Source organism: Somniosus microcephalus, chromosome 14 (assembly GCF_052327205.1).
Source record: "Somniosus microcephalus isolate GS21.2 chromosome 14, FLI_Smic_1.0, whole genome shotgun sequence".
NCBI lineage: Eukaryota > Metazoa > Chordata > Chondrichthyes > Squaliformes > Somniosidae > Somniosus > Somniosus microcephalus.
This window is the reverse complement of record NC_141000.1, coordinates 1,764,665-1,783,359: the sequence shown is the minus strand read 5'-3', so window position 1 is coordinate 1,783,359 and position 18,695 is coordinate 1,764,665. Positions and strand designations below refer to the sequence as shown.

At 51.3% G+C, this 18,695-nt stretch overlaps 1 protein-coding gene across 1 annotated transcript; it reads left to right on the top strand.

The window, feature by feature from the left end:
* Window positions 1-314: 314 nt before the first annotated feature.
* LOC147107245 (uncharacterized) lies at window positions 315-10,767 on the top strand. The gene is made up of 5 exons (XM_086007403.1): window positions 315-478; window positions 609-682; window positions 4,930-5,064; window positions 5,096-5,124; window positions 10,404-10,767. The coding sequence occupies exons 2-5, from the start codon at window positions 662-664 to the stop codon at window positions 10,630-10,632; spliced, it is 414 nt and encodes a 137-aa protein (XP_085863529.1). The 5' UTR covers window positions 315-478; window positions 609-661; the 3' UTR covers window positions 10,633-10,767.
* The last annotated feature ends 7,928 nt before the right edge of the window (window positions 10,768-18,695 follow it).

Here is an 18,695-nt window from a genome sequence, read left to right as displayed (position 1 = left end):
ATATGTGATTCATTGCTTTAAATGGACGCCTATGGAGCCGCCCGATCCAATACAGCGGGGGGTGTCGTTCTGGTGTGTAATGAGCGCACGCACCCAGTCTACCATGATGGGTGCTTAGCTGCTGTTTAGTGCTTGAAAAACAGGCATGGCATCAAACTCTGGGCCAGAGAGTTGTACCTTCCTGTTCTGGTTGGCTGAGGTACTCACTGGTTTAACAGCTGCACCCGGCATATTATATCATTTATTTCTACAACTGCATTTCGCTCTGTTAAAGGATAACTGCCTTGTGAAGCATAACTATATTCCGTTAATTTTTAACGACATGGTCAATAAAGTGGTCAGAACGGTTATGTTTTAGTTACAGCCTAGCAACAGCTCGTTTCTGTATCGTGCCTGAACTGTCTCCGCTGTTTCTCCCATTTGAAAAACAAAAGTGATTCTGAATTAGCCCTCGAGAAAACAGTTCAGACAAAACCGGGTATGTTGGTCAGTTTTAGTGTTCTATCTCATGGTAATAGAATGTTGAAATATGTGGCTGGTTGGTTTGTCTAAATATTACGTTGTACTTTGTAAATCTTACTTTTTTCTCAATATTCTGTTCTCATCAGGCTCAAGAATAAGGAGGATCCCAGGGGTGTAGACTATACACTTGCTGATAACCATGGCTAACAGAACTCAGGAGGCAAGTATACATGACTGCAATGGTTGAACACAGAGTTCAATGACATAGAATTACACAGAACTTACAGCACAGAGAGAGGCCATTCGGCCCAACTGGTCTATGCCGGTGTTTATCCTCCACACGAGCCTCCTCCCACCGTACTTCATCGAAACCCATCAGCATATCCTTCTGTTCCTTTCTCCCTCATGTGTTTGTCGAGCTTCCCCTTAAATCCATGCTATTTGCCTCCACCACTCCCTGTGGTAGCGAGTTCCACATTCTCACCACTACCTGAATGAAGAAGTTTCTCCTGAATTCCCTATTGGATTTATTAGTGATTATCTTATATTTATGGCCCCTAGTTTTGGACTCCCGCACAAGTGGAAACATCTTCTCTATGTCTAGCCCTTCACAATTTTAAAGACCTCTATCAGATCACCTCTCGATCTTCTCTTTTCCAGAGAAAAGAGCCCCAGCCTGTTCAATCATTCCTGACAGTTGTATCCTCTCAGTTCTGGTATCATCCTAGTAAATCTTTCTTGCACCTTCTTCAGTGCTTATATATCCTTTTTGCAATATGGAGACCAGAACTGTGCAATGTACTGTGCACAGAAATACTGGCCTGGATTTTGCGGTCCCGATGATGGTGTACACACAGTGTACGCTGTCGTAAGACTTGTAAAAGGCCCCGCAGGTGTCGGGTTTCTGCATGCGCGAAAACTCAGAACTTGCGATCTGTTAAGGTTTGCCTCGACAGATCATCCGCACCGACCCAAAAATCACTGTCACCGGCGCCGAGCTGGGTTATTTGCCCAACTACTGCCCTGCAAATGCCACAAAACCCTTATGCCTGGTAAAAGCAGATGTAGGCCTGCTTTCACCAGCGTAAGGGTTAATATAAATGTAAATTAAAATTGAATAAAGAATCATGCACAAACATTTAAAATTAGTTCATGTAAATTTTGGCCCAGATTTAAATGTTTAAAATTATTTTTCAAATAATTAAACTTTTATTGTTTAATTTAAGGACTTTTAATTAAATTTGAAAATGAGAACATTTATTTTTATTCCAGTTGTGTAACTTATATAATTATTTGGGGATTGGGTTCGTGCTTGTGGGGATTCCGTTCGTAAACAGAATCCTCATAAGCTTAGGAGGAATCCTCCTTTCTGATAGGAGGATCCAGCCCACATAATCCTAGGGAAGCTTCCGAACCGCCTGCGTCCCTGAGATCTGCGGGTCTTTACACAGGCGTACGCCTGGAGGCCCAGGAAGGGGCAGTGATCGGGAGAGGGAGGGGCAGTGATCGGAGGGCGAGGGGGGAGGGGAGGGGCAGTGATGGGGAAGGGGAGGGGCAGTGATCAGGAGGGGGGAGGGGCAGTGATCGGGAGGGGGAGGGGCAGTGATGGGGAGAGGGGGGGCAGTGATGGGGAGAGGGAGGGGCAGTGATGGGGAGAGGAGGGGCAGTGATGGGGAGGGGGAGGGGCTGTGATGGGGAGGGGCAGTGATCGTGAGGGGGAGGGGCAGTGATGGGGAAGGGCAGTGATCGGGAAGGGGAGGGGGAGGGGAGGGGCAGTGATGGGAGGGGGAGGGGCAGTGATGGGGAGGGGGAGGGGCAGTGATGGGGAGAGGGGGAGGGCAGTGATGGGGAGGGGGTGGGGCTGTGATGGGGAGGGGGAGGGGCAGTGATCAGGAGGGGAGGGGCTGTGATGGGGAGAGGGAGGGGCAGTGATCGGGGGAAAGGGCAGTGATCGGGAAGGGGAGGGGGGAGGGGCAGTGATGGGGGGGAGGGGCAGTGCTGGGGAGAGGGAGGGGCAGTGATCGGGGGGAGGGGCAGTGATGGGGAGAGGGAGGGGCAGTGATCGGGGAGGGGGGCACTGATTGGGAGGGGGAGGGGCAGTGATCGGGGAGGGGCAGTGATCGGGAGGGGGAGGGGGGAGAGGGAGGGGCAGTGATCAGGAGGGGAGGGGGCAGTAATGGGGAGAGGGGGAGGGGCTGTGATGGGGAGAGGGCGGGCAGTGATCGGGAGAGGGAGGGGCAGTGATCGGGAGAGAGAGGGGGAGGGGCAGTCATGGGGAGAGGGGGAGGGCAGTGATGGGGAGAGGGAGGGGCAGTAATCGGGAGGGGGAGGGGCAGTGATGGGGAGAGGGTGGGGCAGTGATGGGGAGGGGGGGGGGCAGTGGGGAGGGGAAGGGGCAATGATCGGGGGGAGGGGCAGTGATGGGGTGGGGGAGGGGGAAGGGCAGTGATCGGGAGGGGGAGGGGTGTCGGTGAGTTTTGGAGGGAGGGTGTGGGGTGTCGGTGAGTTTGGGGGGAGGGTGTGGGGGTGTCGGTGAGTTTTGGGAGGAGGGAGTGGGGTTGTCGGTGAGTTTTGGGGGAGGGTGTGGGGTGTCGGTGAGTTTTGGGGGAGGGTGTGGGGTGTCGGTGAGTTTTGGGGGAGGGAGTGGGGTGTCGGTGAGTTTTGGGAGGAGGGAGTGGGTGTCGGTGAGTTTGGGAGGAGGGAGTGGGGTGTCGGTGAGTTTTGGGAGGAGGGTGTGGGGTGTCGGTGAGTTTTGGGGGAGGTGTGGGTGTCGGTGAGTTTTGGAGGGAGGGAGTGGGGTGTCGGTGAGTTTTGGGGGGAGGGTGTGGGGTGTCGGTGAGTTTTGGGAGGAGGGAGTGGGGTGTCGGTGAGTTTGGAGGAGGGAGTGGGGTGTCGGTGAGTTTTGGAGGAGGGTGTGGGTGTCGGTGAGTTTTGGGGGAGGGTGTGGGGTGTCGGTGAGTTTTGGAGGGAGGGAGTGGGGTGTCGGTGAGTTTTGGGGGAGGGTGTGGGGTGTCGGTGAGTTTTGGGGGAGGGTGTGGGGTGTCGGTGAGTTTTGGGGGAGGGTGTGGGGTGTCGGTGAGTTTTGGGGGGAGGGAGTGGGGTGTCGGTGAGTTTTGGGGGGAGGGTGTGGGGTGTCGGTGAGTTTTGGGGGGAGGGAGTGGGGTGTCGGTGAGTTTTGGGGGAGGGTGTGGGGTGTCGGTGAGTTTGGGGGAGGCTGTGGGGTGTCGGTGAGTTTTGGGAGGAGGGTGTGGGGTGTCGGTGAGTTTTGGGGGAGGGAGTGGGGTGTCGGTGAGTTTTGGGGGGAGGGTGTGGGGTGTCGGTGAGTTTTGGGGGAGGGAGTGGGGTGTCGGTGAGTTTTTGGAGGAGGGAGTGGGGTGTCGGTGAGTTTTGGGGGAGGGTGTGGGGTGTCGGTGAGTTTTGGGAGGAGGGAGTGGGGTGTCGGTGAGTTTTGGGGGGAGGGAGTGGGGTGTCGGTGAGTTTTGGGAGGAGGGTGTGGGGTGTCCGTGAGTTTAGGGGGGAGGGAGTGGGGTGTCGGTGAGTTTTGGGGGGAGGGTGTGGGGTGTCGGTGAGTTTTGGGGGGAGGGAGTGGGGTGTCGGTGAGTTTTGGGGGGAGGGTGTGGGGTGTCGGTGAGTTTTGGGGGAGGAGTGGGGTGTCGGTGAGTTTTGGGGGGAGGGTGTGGGGTGTCGGTGAGTTTTGGGAGGAGGGTGTGGGGTGTCGGTGAGTTTTGGAGGGAGGGTGTGGGGTGTCGGTGAGTTTTGGGGGGAGGGAGTGGGGGTGTCGGTGAGTTTTGGGGGGAGGGAGTGGGGTGTCGGTGAGTTTTGGGGGGAGGGTGTGGGGTGTCGGTGAGTTTTGGGGGGAGGGTGTGGGGTGTCGGTGAGTTTTGGGGGGAGGGTGTGGGGTGTCGGTGAGTTTTGGGGGGAGGGTGTGGGGTGTCGGTGAGTTTTTGGGGGAGAGAGTGGGGTGTCGGTGATTTTTGGGGGGAGGGTGTGGGGTGTCGGTGAGTTTTGGAGGGAGTGGGGTGTCAGTGAGTTTTGGAGGGAGGGTGTGGGGTGTCGGTGAGTTTTGGGGGGAGGGAGTGGGGTGTCGGTGAGTTTTGGGGGGAGGGTGTGGGGTGTCGGTGAGTTTTTGGGGGAGAGAGTGGGCTGACCAGAATCCCGCTCCTTCAGCCACCTATCTAACCTGTTCTTACATGTTGACGTGGTCTTTGCTTCAGTCACTCACTGTGGTGGTGTATCCACCATAATCCACAGCCTCACAGCCCGCTGTGTGAAAATGTTTCCACTGCTCTCTGTCTTAAATCTCTTGCATTTAATCTTGTATCTAGAGTCACCAATACCTCTGGCATTAAACTCGCCATTCCATTAATATTTTCTACGGCCTTATCCACTTGAGGTTTGACTTTCAATGTCTTGTCTATCTGGCACCTTTCATATTTTGTGGTGTTAAAAGCTGTTTTCCTGGCCCAGGATGCAGTGATCAACCTGAAGTCTGTCCAAGAACTCGCCAAAGACCTGGGCTTTCAATGGACCATCGTGGCCTCCGAGCTGGGATTCACCAGGGCAGAGATCAGCCGCTTTCAGACAGCCTCTGCGCACAAAAAGGTGCAAGCAAAGAGAATGCTCGCACAAAAAGGTGCAAGCAAAGAGAATGCTGGAGAGCTGGTACGTCGCAAGTTCCATCACCAAATCAGATAGTCTTAAGGTGATGTATCTCACTTGGTAACTCCTCATGTTTCTGAGCTAGTGAATGCAGTGACCCTCTCACCATTCTGACATTGTACACCGCTCTCCAATACTGCCGACAAAGGGCCCAGGCTCCCAGTGGGCACGGTGACTGGCTGAGGTTGCTGAATGCGTAGTGACAGACATGGAAGAAAAGACTTGCATTTATATAGCACCTTTCACAACCTCAAGACATCCCACACCACTTCACTGAAGTATTTTGAGTGTAGTCACTGCTGATGTAGAAAACGCAGCAGCAGATTTGCACACAGCAAGATCCCACAAACAGCAATGAGATAAATGACCAGATAATCTGTTTTTATAATAGTATTATTTGAGGGCTAAATATTGGCCAACACACCGGAGAGAACTCCCCTTCTCTTCCTCGAATTGTGCAGTGGGATCTTTTACGTCCACCTGAGAGGGCAGATGGGGCCTCGGTTTAATGTCTCATCTGAAAGATGGCACCTCCGACAGTTCAGCACTCCCTCAGCACTGCCCCTCCGACAATGCGGCGCTCCCTCAGTACTGCCCCTCCGACAGTGCGGTGCTCCCTCAGCACTGCCTCTCCGACAGTGCGGCGCTCCCTCAGCATTGCCCCTCCGAAAGTGCAGCGCTCCCTCAGCATTGCCCCTCTGAAAGTGCGGCGCTCCGTCAGTACTGCCCCTCCGACAGTGCAGCACTCCCTCAGTACTGACCTTCCGACAGTGCGGCACTCACTCAGTACTTACCCTCCGACAGTGCAGCGCTCCCTCAGTACTGCCCCTCCGACAGTGCGGCACTCACTCAGCACTGCCCCTCCAACAGTGCAGCGCTCCCTCAGCACTGCCCCTCCGACAATGCGGCGCTCCCTCAGCACTGCCCCTCAGACAGTGCGGCGCTCCCTCAGTACTGCCCCTCCGACAGTGCGGCGGTCCCTCAGCACTGCCTCTCCGACAGTGCAGCACTCCCTCAGTACTGCCCCTCCGAAAGTGCGGCGCTCCCTCAGTACTGCCCCTCCGACAGTGCGGCGCTCCCTCAGCACTGCCCCTCCGACAGTGTGGCGCTCCCTCAGTACTGCCCCTCCGACAGTGCGGCGCTCCCTCAGCACTGCCTCTCCGACAGTGCGGCGCTCCCTCAGTACTGACCTTCCGACAGTGTGGCACTCACTCAGTACTTACCCTCTGACAGTGCGGCGCTCCCTCAGCACTGCCCCTCCGACGGTGCGGCGCTCCATCAGCACTGCCCCTCCGACAGTGCGGCGCTCCATCAGCACTGCCCCTCCGACAGTGCGGCGCTCCCTCAGCACTGCCCCCTCCGACAGTGCAGCGCTCCCTCAGCACAGCCCCTCCGGCAGAGCAGCGCTCCCTCAGTACTGCCTCTCCGACAGTGCAGCACTCCCTCATGACTGCCCCTCCGACAGTGCGGCACTCCCTCAGCACTGCCCCTACGACAGTGCGGCACTCCCTCAGCACTGCCCCTGCGACAGTGCGGCGCTCCCTCAGCACTGCCTCTCCGACAGTGCGGCGCTCCCCCTCCGACAGTGCGGCGCTCCCTCAGTACTGCCCCTCCGACAGTGCAGCGCTCCCTCAGCACAGCCCCTCCGACAGTGCGGCGCTCCCTCAGTACTGCCTCTCCGACAGTGCAGCACTCCCTCAGTACTGCCCCTCCGACAGTGCAGCACTCCCTCAGTACTGCCCCCTGACTGTGCAGCGCTCCCTCAGTACTGCCCCTCCGACAGTGCGGCGCTCCCTCAGTACTGCCCCTCCGACAGTGCGGCGCTCCCTCAGCACAGCCCCTCCGACAGTGCGGCGCTCCCTCAGTACTGACCCTCCGACAGTGCGGCGCTCCCTCAGTACTGCCCCTCTGACAGTGCGGCGCTCCCTCAGTACTGCCCCTCCGACAGTGCGGCGCTCCCTCAGTACACCACTGGAGCGTCAGCCTGAATTGAGGCTTGATCCCACAACCTTCTGACTCATCCTCTGAGCCAAGGCTGCTGCATCAACGTGATACAGCGTTGCCTGAACGTTAAGCCAACCTGCCAATTCCTCCACTCTCCCCGCAATATCTAGTGCTGTGGATGTGTTCACTATTCTAATATTCACAATAAGCTGGAGCTGGGTCAATCAGAACTTCATTTCAACTTTAAACCCAGCTTGGATTCAGATCACAGGGGCCTGGGAGCAAGTCCCTGACCCACTCTCCCAGTCACATGGAGAGATCGAAACGGTGGGGGCAAAACTAATAGCTTGGTAACATTGTCATTTAAAAAAAAACTTTAGCAAAGGATTTAGTGAAATTCAAAACAATTACAAGGCATGCCAAACTGGTTACCAGGGCAATGTGGATCATATGGGTCAGAGGTCAGAGGTTAGCCAGCACTAAATGGTAGAATCCAAATGGCACAGACTGCTGTATGAATGGTCAGTCACTGAGCATGTTCCTGCCGATGGTAGCTAGTTATTCTCTAAACAAGATAATTTTACAACACACCAGACCTCATTGTTCACATTAAATTCACTCATTTTGAGCTGTTTTCTCCTAAACATGGTGTGGAGATGCCGGTGTTGGACTGGGGTGGACAAATGTAAGAAGTCACACAACACCAGGTTATAGTCCAACAGCTTTATTTGAAATCACAAGCTTTCGGAGCGCTGCTCCTTCTTCAGGTGAAGTGGAGAGATGCATAAAACACAGCTTATATAGTCAGAGAATAATGTCAGATGTTTACAGGTAATCTTTCTAACTGCCATTTATCACACCTCGGCAGAGAGATAATCACAGCAATCAAAGGTGTAAATGGTGTCCAAACAGGTCAGTCAGGAAAACATTACATCAAAGAGCAATGAGGTGGGGTCACAAGGGGTCAAATGTTGCAGATGCTGGGGTCTGTATGAAAAACAAAAAAAGACAAAAAACATTTTATTTGCTGGAAATCACAGCAGGTCCGGCCGCATCTGTGTGGAGAGAACAAGCCAATGACGACTCGAGTCTGGATGACCCTACGTCAGGTGGGGTTACATGTAGCATGACATGAACCCAAGATCCCGGTTCAGGATGTCCTCATGGGTGCGGAACTTGGCTATCAGTTTCTGCTCGATGATTTTGCGTTGTCGTGTGTCTCGAAGGCCGCCTTGGAGAATGCTTACCCGAAGATCGGAGGCTGAATGTCCTTGACTGCTGAAGTGTTCCCCGACTGGGAGGGAACACTCCTGCCTGGTGATTGTTGCGCGGTGTCCGTTCATCCGTTGTCGCAGTGTCTGCATGGTCTCGCCGATGTACCATGCTCCGGGGCATCCTTTCCTGCAACGTATGAGGTAGACAACGTTGGCCGAGTCACATGAGTATGTACCATGTACCTGGTGGGTGGTGTCCTCACGTGTGATGATGGTATCTGTGTTGATGATCTGGCATGTCTTGCAGAGGTTACTGTGGCAGGGTTGTGTGGTGTCATGGTCGCGGTTCTCCTGAAAGCTGGGTAATTTGCTGCGAACGATGGTCTGTTTGAGGTTAGGCGGCTGTTTGAAGGCGAGTAGTGGAGGCGTGGGGATGGCCTTAACGAGGTGTTCGTCGTCATTGATGACATGTTGAAGGCTGCAAAGAACATGGCATAGTTTCTCCGCTCCAGGGAAGTACTGGACGACGAAGGGTACTCTGTTGGTTGTGTCCCGTATTTGTCTTCTGAGGAGGTCTATGTGATTTTTCACTGTGGCCCGTTGGAACTGTCGACCGACGAGTCGAGCGTCATATCCCGTTCTTACGAGGGCGTCTTTCAGTGTCTGTAGATGTCCATTGCGTTCCTCCTCGTCTGAGCAGATCCTGTGTATTCGCAGGGCTTGTCCATAGGGGATGGCTTCTTTAACGTCGTTAGGGTGGAAGCTGGAGAAGTGGAGCATCGTGAGGTTGTCCGTGGGCTTGATGTAATGTTTTCCTGACTGACCTGTTTGGACACCATTTACACCTTTGATTGCTGTGATTATCTCTCTGTCGAGGTGTGATAAATGGCAGTTAGAAAGATTACCTGTAAACATCTGACATTATTCTCTGACTATATAAGCTGTGTCTTTATGCATCTCTCCACTTCACCTGATGAAGGAGCAGCGCTCCGAAAGCTTGTGATTTCAAATAAAGCTGTTGGACTATAACCTGGTGTTGTGTGATTTCTTACATTTCTCCTAAACACACCTTTATTATGATGATGGAAGCTTGTCTCCTACACCTGAGCTGAGATTTTCTGATCGCCGTGATTTGAAACACTGGCAGCAAATCCTTTACCCACCTTAAGCACCTCAATTAGATCGTCCCTGAATCTTCTATACTCAAGGGAATACAAATTGGGCAATCTGATTTCACGACGTGGACTCCCGTAGCTTGAAGCTCTGTACTGGGAGCACTAAAGAATGTGAAAATGAGGCTTTTAAACATAGGTGCCTCTTAATCAGCTTGAGGGATGATTTAGTCATACTGTGCTGATCAAGTATTGCTGGGTTTAATTCAATGGGAACAGAAGGTATGGAGCTAGTGTTTGTACTGCTCCCAGACACACGAGAGCGCCAATTTAAGTGTCTTCCCATTTTCCAATAGTGTTGTTAAAGATGAGAGCAGTAAAAAAACTTGCCCGTTTACGGCACCTTTTACAGCCTCAGGATTTCCCAAAATGCTTTGCAGCCAATGAAGCATTTTTGAAGTTGACTGCGCCGTGCCTCAAAAAGACAGAACTTTTTCTTTTCAAACAAAGCTCCTTTCCTGACCTCACGGCCTCTCAAAGCTCTTCAAATGAAGTTCCTTTGAAGTGTAGTCCACAAACCGCACTGAGAGAAATGACCAGATGCTCTGTTTTTTTGGTGGTGTTGGTTGAGTGATAATTAGAACTCCCCTGCTCGTCACCTGAGATGACAGACTGGGTCTCGGTTTAGCGGCTCATCCAAAAGGCACTGAAGAACTGAAATGTTAGTCCAGCTTCTGTGCTCGAGTCTGTGGGGATGGAACCCACAATTTGCCGACTCGGAGGTGAGAATGTGACCACTGAGCCATGGCTTCATTGTTCTGCTCACAGACGAAATGGGAAAACGAGAAGGCAGAGGACTGCTGCAGACACTATATATTGAAACTAAAATAACTGCAAAAAAAAATCACAATTGCTTTTGTTAGTTGATAAAATTATAAAATGATGAAGAATAACCTGAATAAGAAAAAGTCTCTGATCTGTTTGAAAAATGTTAATCTTGAAACTTGTTTAGGTATGAAAAATCATGGAGCAAAACGAACAAGACAAAGGTGCTGCAGGATGCTTTGGAGAGGGCTGGGCGGCAGGACCTGGCAGATAAACTGCGGTGTCTGCACTGGGGCCACCAGAATCTCAGCAGCCGTGTGGAGCTTCCCTCGGCCTTTCCATTCCTCATCACCGTACACAAGACCATCAATAACAGGGAGGGCCTGCAGAAGATCAATCAGCTCAGCCATAAGTAATAAGAAAAGGCAATTGCTGTTTATCTTCTAACGGTGCTTTCTAAACTAAAGAGTGACGTTAGCAAACTTAAAATGTTGCTTCAATTGCATAAATCTGTGGAGGTGTGTGAGGCATAATAAAAATGGCAAACTTTACCAGTGGTTCTGAAGGGTCACAGACCTGAAACGTTAACTCTGTTTCTCTCTCCATGGATTCTGCCTGACTTGCTGAGTATTTCCAGCATTTTCTGTTGTTATTTCAGATTTCCAGCATCCGCAGCATTTTGCTATTGTTCTGTATTTTTTCTTCACTACTTCATAATGTATCTTATTCTTTTTGCTTCTGAAGGTCCAAACACCATTCCTCAGGGCACCATACACGGACTGCCTGGCTCCTGCTAACAGCCATCTGGAGTGGGTACCTGAGATTGAGTGAGAGAATCCTGCAGTGGCTCAGTATCCACCTCCCCCACCTTCTCTGCTACCTGCCTGTCACGGAATGTGGCAATGTTTACAGAAGGTGCTTTGGAATTTGTTTCGGGGACAAAATTTTTGACACCCCAGATGGGATTTGAACCCCCAGTCCCAAAAACTGGCTTAGGAGGCCAGTGCCTTATCCATTTAGGTTATAGTCCAACAGCTTTATTTGAAATCACAAGCTTTCGGAGCTTGACGAAGGAGCAGCGCGCCGAAAGCTTGTGATTTCAAATAAAGCTGTTGGACTATAACCTGGTGTTGTGTGACTTCTTACATTTGTCCACCCCAGTCCAACACCGGCATCTCCACATCTTGTCCATTTAGGCCACTAGGGCTGAATGAGCTGGGAGCTTGCAACAAGTTATAAAACACTGCTTCAAGCAAAAACTAGTAGAAGTGTGGAACTCTATCCCACAAAAAGTAGTGGATGCTCAATTAATAATTTTAAATCTGAGATCAAAAGATTTAGGTTAGCCAACGGTATTCTTCCTTCTTCTTAGGCAGTCCCTCGGAACCGAGGATGACTTGCTTCCACACTAAAAATGAGTTCTCTGGTGACTGATGAGTCCAATGAGGGACCTACAGTCTCTGTCACAGGTGGGGCAGACGGTGGTTGAAGGGGCTGGTGGGTGGGGTGCTTGGGTTGACGTGCGCTACTTCTGCTGTTTGCGCTTGGCTTCCGCTTGCTCCCGGCGAAGAGACTCGAGGTGTTCGCCGCCTTCCCGGATGCTTCTCCTCCACTTTGTGCGGTCTTGGGCCAGGGATTCCCAGGTGTCGGTGGGGATGTTGCACTTTTTCAAGGAGGCTTTGAGGGTGTCCTTGAAGCGTTTCCTCTGCCCACCTGGGGCTCTCTTGCTGTGTCGGAGCTCCGAGTAGAGTGCTTGTTTTGGGAGTCTCGTATCGGGCATGCGGACGATGTGGCCCGTCCATCGGAGCTGAGCAAGTGTGGTCAAAGCTTCAATGCTGGGGATGTTGGCCTGAGCGAGAACACTGACGTTAGTGCGCCTATCCTGCCAATGGATTTGCAGGATCTTGCGAAGGCAGCGTTGGTGGTACCTCTCCAATGCTTTGAGGTGCCTGCTGTACATGGTCCATGTCTCGAAGCATACAGGAGGGTGGGTATCAGTACTGCTCTGTAGATCATGAGTTTGGTGATGGGTTTGAGGTCCTGGTCTTCAAACACTCTCTTCCTCAGGTGACCGAAGGCTGCACTGGCACACTGAAGGTGGTGTTGGACTTCGTCATCGACGTCTGCCCTTGTTGACAGTAGGCTCCCGAGGTATGGAAAGTGGTTCACATTGTCCAAGGCCTCGTCATGGATTTTGATAATCGGGGGGCAGTACTGTGTGGCGGCGGCAGGTTGGTAGAGGACCTTTGTCTTACGGATGTTTAGTGTAAGGCCCATGCTCTCGTACGCTTCGGTGAAGGTGTTGATGATGGTTTGGAGTTCAGCCTCAGAGTGAGCGCAGACGCAAGCGTAGTCTGCATACTGTAATTTGATGACAGAGGATGGGACAACCTTGGATCTGGACTAGAGGCGACAGCTGCCCTCAAAAGTTTGTCACCATCCTCCGCCTGCTTCACGACGACATGCAAGCCGTGATCCTGACCAACGGATCCACCACAGACCCAATTCACATACGGACCCGGGGTCAAGCAAGGCTGTGTCATCGCACCAACACTCTTTTCGATCTTCCTGGCTGCAATGCTCCATCTCACCCTCAGTAAGCTCCCCACTGGAGTGGAGCTAATTTACAAAACAAACGGGAAACTGTTCAACCTCCGTCACCTCCAGTCCAGATCCAAGGTCATCCCATCCTCTGTCGTTGAATTACAGTATGCAGACGACGCTTGCATCTGCGCTCACTCGGAGGTCGAACTCCAAACCATCGTCAACACCTTCACCGAAGCGTACGAGAGCATGGGCCTTATACTAAACATCCATAAGACAAAGGTCCTCTACCAACCTGCCCCCGCCACACAGTACTGCCCCCCGATTATCAAGGGCATTAAGGGACATGGAGCCAAGGCAAGAACATGGAGTTAGGTTCCAGATCAGTCATGACCTACTTGAATGGCATACTCCTTCTCCTACGTTGCTATGTCCATGCCTACCCTGGCGGAGATGAGCTAACCTCAGCACACAGGAGCTATTGAGTTTGTCAACTGCCTGGTCTGTGCAGCTCAGTCCCCCAACATACTTCAGTACTGTCATTTTGTCACCCAGGTAGCATTTAAAACTAGATACTTTCCAGCTTGAATGAAGAGTGTGCTTTGTTTTTGGCCACTGAATCAGATCACATGAATCGTACATGTATTTGTTGTGTCGGTACCTTTCTACCTAGACACAATTTAGGACTCAGAACTCAGAGATTCAAACATGAAGTGCTTTATTGGAAGGAAAGGAAGTTCTGGAAAGTTCCGAACAAAGAGAGCTAAACTTAACAGAGAACACCCAACCATTTATCTCCTGTGACAGCGCACACCACAGGTGGGAGGAGAACACACAATACATAACATTTCCTCCCCTCTTAAATGAAAGGTCCACATTATTCCTCAACAGGTAAGTTACTTTCAATGCACTCAACGAACCTAGGGTAGAGGTAGACTGCCTCAAACCCTGACTTTACCCTGGGGTTTATTCTGCCCCAGTCTTGTGGGTAAGTCACTAAGCCTACAGATCCAAGTGTCTTGGAGGCCGCCGCTCTCTGACAGGATACCGGCGGTCATCGCTGGCTTCCACAGCAGTAGGCATTGACACAGGCCTAGATAGAGAAGGTGCCTGTGTCAGTCGAAAGTCAGGAGTTTGCACAGGTGGAACAGTCTCTTTGACTTCCTGTGTTGGAGAAGAGCACTGTGGCAAGGGATGCTGGTTTGCGGTATCATCCGGAAACAGTTCAGGCCAACCAGCCATTCGAGCCTCTGTGGCTGTCTCTGCTCCTAGCAACAGTTGATCTGTGTGTCTTCTCCAGACGACGTCCTCAGCAGTCTCAACCGTGTAAGACACAGGGCCCGTCTGCGCGATCACCGTAGCAGGAACCCATTTCGGTCCAGTGTTGTAGTTTCGAGCTAGGTCGTGCTCTCCCGGATGAAACCATCTCTCCTTGGCTCTTTTCTCTCTCTTTTCAACTTGAGCTTGTTGTTGACAATGGACAACCTGTTCTGCCCTTGGAGGTTTGAGTAAGTCAAAACTTGTCCGCAACTGCCTCTTCATCATGAGCGAAGCGGGGGAAGTTTTGGTTGTGGCATGCGGCTCATTCCTGTAGGACAACAGGAAGCTGTTCAGACGTTGGTGGATTGAGCCCTCACCTTGCGATGCCTTCAAGGTGTGCTTCAAAGTTTGCACAAACCTTTCTGCCTGGCCGTTAGTAGAGGGATGATAGGGCGCAGACCTGATGTGTTGGACACCATTCACATGCAGGAAGGTTGCAAACTCCTGTGATACAAATTGTGGACCGTTGTCACTTACGAGTTGTTCCGGTGAGCCATAACGGCTGAACATCTCACCAAGTTTCTCAATTGTTTTCTCTGCCATGGTAGACCTCATCACAGCGACCTCCGTCCACTTGCTACGAGCGTCCACAACCACCACAAACATCTTCTCTTCGAAAGGACCGGCGAAGTCCACATGTACTCGCTGCCACACTTCTGCAGGCCAATCCCAGGGGTGTAGGGTTGCCAGCTGTGGAACATTCCGGACCCTTTGACATGGGGAACATGTTTTGGCTTTCTCCTCAATATTCTCATCGAGACCTGGCCACCAGAAGTAGCTTCTTGCCATTTCCTTCATCCGAACCATCCCACTGTGGCCTGTATGAAGTTGTTGCAGTATAGGTTCCCTCAGAGGTGGCGGAATGATGACACGGCATCCCCAAAGAAGACAACCTGCCTGGACGGAGAGCTCATTTCTTTTTGAAACGTCAGGTTTCAAACTAGGAGAATCTCCTATAGCTCTCCCTCGAATGACATCGTCCATTACCTCAGACAGGACTGGATCGTTGCGGGTGTACCTTCGCACCTGAACTGCAGTGACAGGTGCTCCCTCCACTTGTCTAAAGTAGAAGATGTCTATCTGACGAGGCTCTGGGGGAGTAACAGGCAAGGGTAGCCTCGAGAGACCGTCTGCGTTGCCGTGCAAGTCTGATTTGCGATATTTGATGTCGTATGTGTGTCCTGACAACAGTAAAGCCCACCTTTGCATCCTGCTTGCAGCGAGAGACGGAATTCCGGTGTGGGGCCCGAAGATTGAAGTCAATGGACGGTAGTCCGTCAGGAGTGTGAACCTTCTCCCAAGCAGGTACTGATGAAATTTTCGAATTCCAAAAACGATTCCCAAAGCCTCGTGCTCGATCTGCGCATAGTTACTCTCGGCCTTGTTCAAGGTGCGTGATGCGAAGGCGATAGGTTTCTCTTCACCCGAAGGCATGATGTGGGATGTGACTGCTCCCACACCATATGGTGATGCATCACATGCTAGCTGCACGGGTAGCTTTGGGTCGAAGTGTGTCAGGACCTCCGATTTCAGCAATGCTTTCTTTGCTTGGGCGAAAGCTTCGTTGCACAGTTCAGTCCATTTCCATGTTTTGCCTTGACATAGCAACTGATGTAACGGCTTCAGCAATGTTGCTAAGTCTGGAATAAACTTCCCATAGTAGTTAAGTAGCCCCAGAAATGAACGTAACTGGCTCACATTCTGGGTTGCTGGGGCCTCCACGATCGCCTTGACCTTTGATGGCGCCTTATGCAGGCCAGTAGCGTCAATCACATGCCCCAGGTACTCAACTGAAGACTGAAAGAATTCACATTTGTCTTTACGAACTCTGAGTCCGTACTCTTTCAGCCGTTGTAGTGTCGCATCCAAGTTCAGAAGATGATCCTCCTCATTTGTCCCAGTGACAAGGATGTCGTCCAGGTAGCACTGGACTCCTGGCAGTCCACTCAAAATCTGATCCATTGCCCTTTGGAATAGAGCAGGGGCCGACGTAATTCCAAACGGAAGGCGGCAGTACCTGTATAGCCCCTTGTGTGTCACAATTGTCAGCAGCTCCTTTGATTTGTCATCGACATGCATTTGTAGATAAGCCTGGCATAAGTCTATTTTGCTGAACTTTTGCCCTCCGGCCAGGCCCGTAAAAAGATCATCAATGAGGGGAAGAGGGTACTGTTCCGCAGACAGCACCGGGTTAATAGTCACTTTAAAATCTCCGCAGATTCAAACAGATCCATCCTTTTTCAGGACAGGAACAATGGGTGTGGCCCATTTGCTCACGCTCACAGGCTCCAGGACTCCATTCTCGACTAAGGCCTCCAAGTTAGCCTCAACTTTTGGCCTAATTGCATAGGGTACAGGTCGGGCTTTGTGAAACTTCGGCTTGCTGTCAGGTTTAATGTCCAGTCTCACGCTGATCTTTTTCATGCTCCCAAGTTCCCCATTGAAGAGTTCTGCATGTTTGTTTAACACTGCAGTCAGACCTGACTCCCCTTTTGACATCATGCGGACTGCAGGCCAGTCCAGCGTGATTTTCTCTAGCCACGCACGTCCCAGTAGCGATGGGTAATTTTCCTTTACCACATATAGTGGCAGTTTTGCAGTCTGTCCATTCAATTTAACTGTCACCTCAATGACGCCTCTCATGGCCACAGGTTCGCCGGTATACGTCTTTAGCACAATGTTTGTTGGCTGAAGGGTAAGATGCTTTAGCATTTTGTTGTAGACAGTGTCTGAAACAAGGGACACAGCCGCGCCTGTGTCCACCTCCATCCGCACTGATTGTCCCTCCACCAGTGGTGACACCCAGTAGCCATTTGAATCACCTGCAACCGTCAGTATGTGCACCTCTTCCTCCTCAGAGGTGTCGCTCCCTTCTGTTTTGCTTGTTCCATCATACTGCACTGAATGAACACTCTTTTTCCTCTCTTGTCCAAATACAGACATTTTGCTTCCATGCTTCCCAGCTCTGTCTGTTCTTTTTTTTACCTCTACAGGCGCGTTCAATGTGACCCTTTTTGCCACAATTTCGGCATTCCAGCTCCGTACACCAGCAGTCATTAGCGTGATGGCCCGTTTTCCCACAATGGTAACATGTGCCGTTCCGCGCACCTTTAGGCTCAGACGACACCTTGTGAACTCTCCCTGTTGAACTCAACTGGTGAGCCTCCTTTTCCGCCATCTCCATGGAGACACTAACTTCAATGGCCTTTTCAAGAGTAAGGTTGTCCTCAGTAAGAAGGCGCTTCTGTGTGGCTGCATTTTGCAGACCACACACAAGTCTGTCTCTAATGGTATCATTCAGCACCTCCTTGAACTGGCAGTGTTCCAACAACCTTTTTAAAGCAGCAATAAACATCGTCACTGATTCCCCCTCCTCTTGATTCCGTTTGTGAAATCTAAATCTCTCAGCAATAACCAGAGGTTTTGGTGAAAAATGTGATCCAATAATTTCCCCTAGTTGCTTATATGTTTTAGTTCCTGGCTTATCTGGTTGCACGAGGCTGCGAAGTAAATTGAATGTCTTCGGCCCGATTACACTCAAAAAGGTAGGCACGAGCTTTTCATTTGCCACCGCATTCGCCAATACAAAATAGTCAAAATGTTCCGTATAAGCGCTCCATTGCTCCACATTTTCATCAAAATCACCGATGTTTCCTAATATAGTAGCCATCTCACGTTTCAAATTAAATTTTCTGTTTACTCACTGCACCCGTAACGTACGCAAATTCATCCGCTCCTCGTTGTCACTTGTTGTGTCGGTACCTTTCTACCTAGACACAATTTAGGACTCAGAACTCAGAGATTCAAACATGAAGTGCTTTATTGGAAGGAAAGGAAGTTCTGGAAAGTTCTGAACAAAGAGAGCTAAACTTAACAGAGAACACCCAACCATTTATCTCCTGTGACAGCGCCACCACAGGTGGGAGGAGAACACACAATAGAACACACAATACATAACAGTATTGTAATTGGGTGTCTACATTTCAAAGTAGCGCCTGTACCTGGGGTGTTGGGTAAACTGAAGACAGGAGTTAAAGGGGCAGCGTTTGCCTGGAACGTGCCTGGGGCATTGTTCCCGGAGTGTTGGGATGGCGCACAGCTTGGTAGAAGCAAAGCATTGGCTTGTGCCACTGGGAAACAAGCGACAGTAAACAGTGAGGAGGATAGTGATAGACTTCAAGAGGATATAGACAGGCTGGTGGATGGGTGGACACCTGGCAGATGAAATTCAATGCGGAACAGTGTGAGGTGATGCATTTTGGTAGGAAGAATGAGGAGAGACAATACAAGCTAAACGGTACAATTTTACAGGGGGTGCAAAAACAGAGAGACCTGGGGGTGTTTGTGCACAAATCTTTGAAGGTGGCAGGACAGATACACAAATAAGTTAATAAAGCAAATGGGATCCTGGGCTTTATAAATAGAGGCATAGGGGGTGATTTTCATTCAGTAGTCGGGTAGGAGGCGGGACTACAACTTTCGGGGTTGTAGTCCCGCCTCCATCGAGATGCGGCCAATCCACGCGATTTTAACTTGATTGACCTTGTTGAGCCCACCCAGCGGGCTCAGCAGGCCAATTAAGGGCCACCTGGCAACAGGTGATGTCACAGACTGA

What these genes read in the sequence shown, in the direction of transcription:
- LOC147107245 (XM_086007403.1), top strand. Translation starts at nt 662, where the DNA reads ATGGCTAACAGAACTCAGGAG. An exon ending in TGGCTAACAGAACTCAGGAG is followed by an intron (nt 683 to 4,929) that starts GCAAGTATACAT and finishes TTCCTGGCCCAG; the next exon opens with GATGCAGTGATCAACCTGAA. An exon ending in CAGCCTCTGCGCACAAAAAG is followed by an intron (nt 5,065 to 5,095) that starts GTGCAAGCAAAG and finishes TCGCACAAAAAG; the next exon opens with GTGCAAGCAAAGAGAATGCT.